The 8,163-nt window shown below is 36.7% G+C and overlaps 1 protein-coding gene across 1 annotated transcript in view; it reads right to left on the reverse strand.

Moving 5' to 3' along the window:
• The window catches only part of EYS (eyes shut homolog), a 776,683-nt gene extending 768,733 nt beyond the window's left edge, over window positions 1-7,950 (reverse strand). The window contains exons 1-2 of the mRNA XM_031052748.2: window positions 7,197-7,950; window positions 5,108-5,221 (exon numbers count right to left, since the gene is read on the reverse strand). Of these exons, the coding sequence (XP_030908608.2) occupies window positions 5,108-5,221; window positions 7,197-7,950 (868 nt within the window). The remainder of the gene's footprint in view (window positions 1-5,107; window positions 5,222-7,196) is intronic.
• Window positions 7,951-8,163: the final 213 nt, after the last annotated feature.

Raw genomic sequence — 8,163 nt, forward strand, 5'->3', positions numbered from 1 at the left:
AAGCTTGACCATACTTTCTTCATTGTGACAGCTAACAGTAATCACAGAATATTTTACAGGATGTTTTTACAACTAAGGATCATAATCCCCATGATCTACAGGTTTCTCTGAGGAAACTGTTATCCTTGCCAAACTGTTTTATCAAACCGTAGCCATTCAGTTCAAAACAAAACAAAAACCAAATCACAAATGAGATTAAAATATCCTATAAAAACATAATCTCCAATTACCCTCTTCTCTTCCTCTAGAGTAACACAAAAAATAAAAGCCAGATTCTGTAACAGGAGTATCTCTTTAGGCTGACCTTTGTGCTGACCTGACAGTCCAAGGGCTCAGGACTAGTCTAGTTTGCTTTAATCCCTGTGTTTTTGGGCACAGTGACTGCTGGCTCACGTGCTCCAGCTTCACCTCTGAGAATGGCTCCTATGTGGAGGTTGTGATCCAATCTTCACCTCGATCACTGGCTGACAAACCACAGCCCTTTGTGGGGGGCGGCTGGGGACCACTGACAGGCTACTGCTGGCAGCATGGGAGAACGAAGATAATAAATTATAGGAAAACATGTAAAAGTAGGTTGAGATGGACCCTTGGCTGACAGGGGAGAAACTTCCAGCATGAATGTCTGATGAAGACCTCAAGATTCTGATGACTTGCTGCAAGTCTCACCTCCTCACCTTGAGGGAGACTGATGTATTGTTCTTTGGATAAGAGAAGGGTGGAAAGCTGAGCATAATATCAATGTAAAAAATACATAGTAGGAAGGTGTTTTTCTGTAGTATTTTTAAAGGTATTATTAATAAGGCTTTGGGTGTTAATTTGGGCTTTGCTGGTATTAGAGAAATTGAACTATTAGGATGTTAAAACACTAAATATACAAACAATAAAGTCTTCTCTCCATACATATATAGTGAAGTTCTTTTACAATTATGACTTTTTTCAAAGTACTCTGGCTGTAATTCACTGATTAAGCAAAGAGACCATTTTAAATTAAAGCACCTGGATGATGGAAGCTCTATCAAAGTAGCTCCAGGCAAAACCACCTTGTTCTTATACTATCTCATGTCCCGCAAGTGAGGAAGAGAACTCACTATGGCCTGTAAATAGGCTTATTGGGCCATTGGGGAAGGCAGAAAATTTAGGTCTCCCTTGCACGAATATGTGAAAAAACCTAATAATCTCAAGTGCTCTACAGAGGGGTGGTTTTTAACCACTTCTCTTACCTTCCATATTCCTACTTAAGAAGTAAGAGGTCCCCCCAGATTCAATAAAACATACTCAAATGGAACACCACTTCTCTTAATCCACCAAACACTGTCTAGGGTAAGCACTACTATTAGAGAGGTAATTAAGATATTGATATTTCCTGTAGGCTGTGAATGAGTCACATTAATTTTCTGTGCATCTTCAGAACAGGATCACAGCATCCGTAAGAATTTCCAAAACATCCTTTCTGTTAGGCAATACATAAAAGGTACCTCCAGGTAGCTCCTCTGGTGAACTCTAGGGCCTGAGGAGCCTCTTTCCCAACTCCTGGAGCCCAGCCCAGTGCAACCAGAGACCTGGGAGTCCCTCTGTCCTAAGCTAATGAACACATCTGTTGCTTTCCTGTTTGAAGGCTCAAGAAGCAGCAAAGATGAATATGTATACCACACACACATGTCCTCCACAAATGTAGAGGACACTAATGCAGCCAGCTACATAGACTGCCCACAGAGAGGGCACTGCCTTTAACATCACCCACATCTGACACTACCAGAACTCACATAAAACATATGCACAAACAGCCAAAACCCAGTCCTCCTCTCTCACTGATCAGGATTGAGGTTTGCTAGTGAAAACACACAGTCCCTTATTCTCTTGTTCAAAAGGACAGACTCACTCCTGGGTGCCTTGAACAGTAGCATGGGTCATTTAATATTAATGCCCAGGCCCTGGGCCTCCTCTCACCAGACAGTCCAGCTTGTCTGCTAATGAATTACACATGCACAGACATGCATGTGCACACATATATAAACATGCATGTGGAGGCATACACACAATGTGAGGGGGAAATATAAACATTGCAGTCTTCCTGGATCAGCTCATGCCCAGGCACATGGGCCCTATCTCACTTAGTCCCCTCTGCACTTGCCAGCTCTGGGACTCTCATGTTCTCCAGCTGGCATGAAGCACAAGAATCACTATAACCCAAGGCTGGATGCCAGTCACTAGCACTAAATTTACTCACTGCAGATACATAATCCTGCGAGCTGTGGACTCTCTGCAGCTGCTAATGCTGAGATCCTCATTTACTCCAGCTGCCAGCACCACAGACATTAGGACCATTATTGCCAGTGGTCTAACTCCATTCATAGACCCCTAGTTCAACCACTTTCATGTCTCCAGATTCTGGCATCTAGACCTTACAGCACTTGCAGTGTGGGAGAGGGTGAGATTACATTAAAAGAGAGTTCAGAAAGGATTAAATAACACTGAACAGACTAGAGTGATCCAGTTCAGGCTCAGTCAGACAAGTATGCTGACCAGCTACTGCTCACACCCTACCAGACAATTTTATTCCTCCTTGCTTTCTACACTCACCCTATCCTCATTTCGCCCAGATCCACATCCTTTAAAAATTCCTCAGTAAGTCTAAGGGTGCAAATTCTGGTATTAGTTGGAGTACTCAAACATAAGAATAACAGCATGCTTACTTTTAGCTGTTCGTTATTAAGTTATGCTACAAATGTTCTTTCAAGAAAGAGTTTTGAGAGCTCAGTGAACGAACAATTAATAAAAAATAAAAATACATAACTGACATGAACATATGCATTGCTAGTCCAATAGATCCGTTCTGTCATTGTGAACAAAACTTGGACAAAGCAAAGTTTACTTATTTTTTAGAAATACTTGCAGAGTCATAATAATTATAAATAAAAATATTATCATTTCATTTACATGCCATCAATTTATAGTAACAGGAATATGTTACACTTTCCCTCAGATCATGTGAACTTGCTACTGCCAGTGTCTTACCTTATTTTGGAAAAAAGTTACGTCAAAATTTATCAAATCTGAAACACCATTTGCACAGTCTTGGTATTAATATTTGTATCTTCTGTGCAGAAGTTCAATATCAAAACAGCGGAATGTTTTGAATTTGCTCCATCTTCACACACTTTGAATAGCATTCGAGATACATGATTCATAATTACGCAATTCATCTTGTCTGAGAACACAATACAGCCAAGATGGTATAACAATAGAAAAATGTCTCTTTTCCTAGAAAAATCAGTTTCACAGGGGTTGTATTTCTTCAGATAACTATTTTTGAAATTGCCTTAGTGCTAGCAAACACTCTTACACAGGATCACAGGAAGAAATACAGACTTAAACCATATCTGGTCAGAATATAATTGCAAAATTATAATGTCTGCTAGTCAATCAGTCCTGTTGCAATGTATGCAGATATACTACATAATTTCTTCTTAAAGCAGGACCTGAGGTAGTTTGTATCAAAGCAGGAAAAAAAAAGGTAAATTCCTGAAAGTCTGCCTCTCCTCCTGTGATACTTACATTATGCTTAGAAACAAGAAAGGATTGTCAATTTTCTTTTGGCTAACTGAAGAATAAAAAGGGAGCTAATTCACACTCATAGTCTCCTTTTCTCCATTGTCATCCTTACCAGCTACCTGGAGAGTGGATTGCAATGACTGCTGCTATCTGCTGGAATTGAGTGTATTGAACTGTTTTAATGTCATTATATGTTTGGGCTTATAGTTTCTGGAAGGCTTTCCTGCTGTCTTTTACCCTCCTCTCCCTCATTAGATCAAAACTGCAAGGATACAGAAGATTTTTTATGAGGAAAACTTTGAGAGCAATGTGCTCACACAATTTGGGTGAAAGGGACAAGAGTGAAGTGTTTTAAAAAGATACAGGCCATATGGGGGGAAAAGCTCATTCTAGAAAACTTTACTAATGGACTTCCCTTGTTTGAGGAAAAAAAAAGAAAAATTATTTTCCTTTTTTCCAGTTTTCTCTGAATGATGGTGACCATGATGCCCTCTACAGTGATGAAAAGTGCGCAAGTGGAAATGAATACAAAACAAATTTACTGGCAGTTTAGAATTAAGAACGTCTATCCCATTTTTAAATTATAGTTCTACACAGACTTAACTAAAATGTCAACAAGATTGTTCAGCCTTTTACTATGAAAATAAAGGCATGCTCTCATTGGTTCTTGGATCCCTCTATTTCCCTTAAGCTGTTTTTGTTTCCTTCTTTGTTTTGTTTTTATTTTTAACTCTGTATCTCAGTGTCGTATTTTGTTTATATTCTGTGGTTGTCAGGGATTACTGATGCTTCCAAGAAAAGACATATTGAAGATTTACTGTCCTTGAATATTCAAGTGCTAGCTTTATACTTTGCTCATTCTTAAAGAATGTTATTTGTATTGCTACTTTTCTTATACCAACATAGTGAATCTCTGCTATGAAGCACAAGAATGGTACTTTAAGTTTGACTATTATCCTGACCTCCAAGAAAAAGTGCTTACAATAGGATGGATTCAGATACGTTTTCTGATTCAAGCTTCTCTCATGACAACATCTTACTTGTCCAATATATCATAAGTAAACAGATTGGCTTCTGAAAGTTGGAGTTTTTTAATCAAGACACAGCACTAAATCATGAGGCTTCTGACTCTTTAAATTATTTCCATCTTATTTTTCTAGCACATGGGTAAGGAAGATGCTGGAATTATGAATAAAGGTGTCATGATCATTTTAAATCATCCAGCAAGAGCTTCTGATCCTAGTCTTGCAAACTCTGTACTTGAGAACCAGTGAGTTAGTGTTTATGAGTCTTCCTTTGTCATACTGCCAAAAGGAGAAGGTACTCATGGATGGGATTCAATTATGAAAAGCTACCATCATTCATGTTTTACTTTAGTACATAAGTATTTTACAATAGTCACATGGAAGTCTGATTTCTTTATTTTAGAAAACCTACATAAAAAAAGAAGAGGAAAATAGTAATCTAAAATAATTCCTTTAATAAACAAAAGTCACGCTATTATTACAACACAGGAAACCACTATTATAAGAGAGGAAACAAAAGTGTTTCTTACCTGTAAAGCCCTTGTCACATTCACAAATAAATGTGTTTGGAGTAACATTGCTGCAGTTGCCATTGAAACATGTAGGTGGCTGGCACTGTCCAACTATTTCTGTACAGTTTTTACCTATTTAAAAGGAATTATTTAATTTTATTTTCTTTTTTTGAAATGTCAATTTTATATGTAAAATAAGACATTATTTTAATAAGTGGATGGATAGATAGGAATTTGTGCTAATATTGGTTGCTAGTTTTCACCAAAATCACTCAAGTTCTAAAGCAAGGCAGAAGGTTATACAGCTGCTGCAATATGAGCTACTGTGATCAACCTCATCTGCCATATAGTTACAAATCAACATATAGCTTAAAACGCATAAGTGCTATTAGCAGTGTAGTACGTTTCATTTTTACATGAATCTAGCTTACAGTTTCTTCCAGAACTGTAAAGCAAAAGAAGTTTTCACATGGACTCCTGTTTGACTAAATTTTTCTTAATATGCAGCTTTCTGGAAACTACAGTTTCAATTATACATTGTTTATGTTATTACAACATATGGGTCTAAATAACATATTATGCTTGCCACTTGGATTGTTGCTATGTCATTATTCACACTTCAACTTTTCAAAATTCTAACAGACTATATTATGGGAAGCACATTTTTCCTCCCTTATTCTTGTGTAGCCACATCCATAATACAATGTGGCTTAATCTGCTAGTTTTTCTTGTTCACATACAGCTTATTTACCGTAGCAGTACTGCCAATAGAAAATAATGGCATTAGCCAACACTCTCTCATATAGCCTAACAGAATATTTTAAGCATTGCTTGTTGATAACATTAAGCATGATGATTGCTTTTAACAGAATTGTGAATCTCTCAATTAATTTGAATTAAAGTAATATAAAATACTTTTTGATATTATCAAATTCAAAGCATTTTACACATCCCTCAGAAAATAGGAAATGCACTGCATACTAATATTTTCCAATATTTTACTAAACTTCAAATAATTATAGAAATATTCTTCTCATAATATTGACTTATTCATACCTGCATAAACTTCTTTTTGCAAAAGCATTAGTAATCTAATTATTATGCAGTTTGAAAAGCAATTAAAAATAAATTACAGCAAACTTCATGCAACATAACCTCACTCATTCCTGACTCATCAGCTGTGTTTCATAGCATAGCATCACTATTGTGAAAGCACAGAAGTGCAGTCCATCAAAGGAACAGTGCTAGAATTCTGCTCCACAAACACAAAAAGAGCCATGACAATCTTTTTCATGGTATGAATAGATATTTCTGTTACTTTCTAAAGGTTTTCCAAACTCCACTGTTCTCAATGCAGCAGGAAAAATAAACTCGTCATTTTCTTCATTCATTAAGAACATATCCAATCATACTATATTCTCTGGTAGTCCAAACCCAAACTCAGATTCAGTTTCTCCAGTGGGTTTTGGGTAAGTACTGCAGAATTTCCTGGATAGAATCAGGTGAGCTTTTTTAATTTTGTGATAACAGCAAGTTTAGCAAACTACTTGTCAAAGAACTTTTCAGTGAAAAACAATCTGGAAGATAGAGTATTTTTGTTTGCTTTTTCTCTTAATTAAATCTTTGCCTTTGAAATTAAAAACAAATTTTGTTTTCAAAAAACTCCTTTAATGTAATTTAAAAGTTCTTTAAACTGGAAAGGGAAGTTTTGTGGCAGGTTGTATGAAACATTCATTTCAACAAAACATTTGCCGTTTTTCAGCAGTCTGGTTAACTAGTTTTGGGGTTTTTTGGTGTAGGAACTTGAGCTGCTGAAAAACCAACAAAAAACATCTATTACTTCCGTAAGTTGAGAAGTACTTACCAGTGTAAGTGGAAAAAAAGCATAATAAGAACTTATTCTGTTTTTCCCCACAATGCTGACATGAATGTAAGCAACCACAAACTGTCTTCAAATAACTGCACAGTCTCATCAGTGCAGGTGTAGTATTGACAATGGACAACCAAATTATACAAAAACTTTGCTAATGATGTTCAAAATGTTTTATCGTCAATTAAGGAAAATGTATTATCTATGTAACTTATTCCTAGAGAGGAAAAGAAATACCTGAAAATTTTGGAGGACACCTGCATTCATAAGAATCTCCAGAACGTTCTGTTTTCTCAGTGCAGGATGCATTGTTGTGGCAAGGTTTAGTGGAGCATACATCAAACTTCTGGCAGAATCTTCCTGAATACTGTGAGAAACAATGGCAATGATATGCTTTTTCCCAAATGTGGCTTAGACATTTTCCATGCCCAGAACATAGTGGTGCACTTGGAGACTGTTGACAAAACTGCTGTTTCACAGTTACATTCAGACGGAGGCCCATGTTGCACAGTAGTGGGCCTTTCTTATGAAGTTCTGCAAAGTAATGAGTTCCAATACCAAGCCAGTTAGGGTCAACTTTGTGCATTCCTTTTATCTGACATACAAAAATCAACTGTTCTTGAAGAAAACCAGCTTTAGGGCAGTTAATAAATTCTTCCTTGGAGACATTTATTAAATTCATTCCAAAGGACTGAAAGGATGGCTCAGAGGAAATGAAGAGACTATCACCTAATTGAAGCTGTAAAGGGCATAACTGAGGGATATTGAGGTTTTGTTCTTCTGAGATTTCCCCAGAAATACCCTTATTCATATTCCAACATTCGGTGTAAAAATCTGAGCAGATGTTTTCCCTCGGTGTCCATTTTATTATACTAGGTTTTGGTTCCACTCGCCATTCTGCGGTCATTTGCCTCTCACATATTACCTGCCCCTTTACAACACATAGCTGAAGAAAGCACACAAATATATGAACTGTTGATTTTGTATTCATTGTTTCACTTGGCAAATGGGAGATGTCTTTCACACCTGCTTCATTACTGAAGATAGCTTCAGAACACTTGTACCTTAAGGTTCATCTGTATTTTCCACAGCAGCCTAGGAATTCAGAGAAAATTATTTGTGTTTTCACATCAAATATAGTTGAATATCAAAGCCTTATTACAAAAATAGAAAATACACAACAAGCAACATCTATGTCTAATTA

Source organism: Melopsittacus undulatus, chromosome 3 (assembly GCF_012275295.1).
Source record: "Melopsittacus undulatus isolate bMelUnd1 chromosome 3, bMelUnd1.mat.Z, whole genome shotgun sequence".
In the NCBI taxonomy this organism is placed as follows: domain Eukaryota; kingdom Metazoa; phylum Chordata; class Aves; order Psittaciformes; family Psittaculidae; genus Melopsittacus; species Melopsittacus undulatus.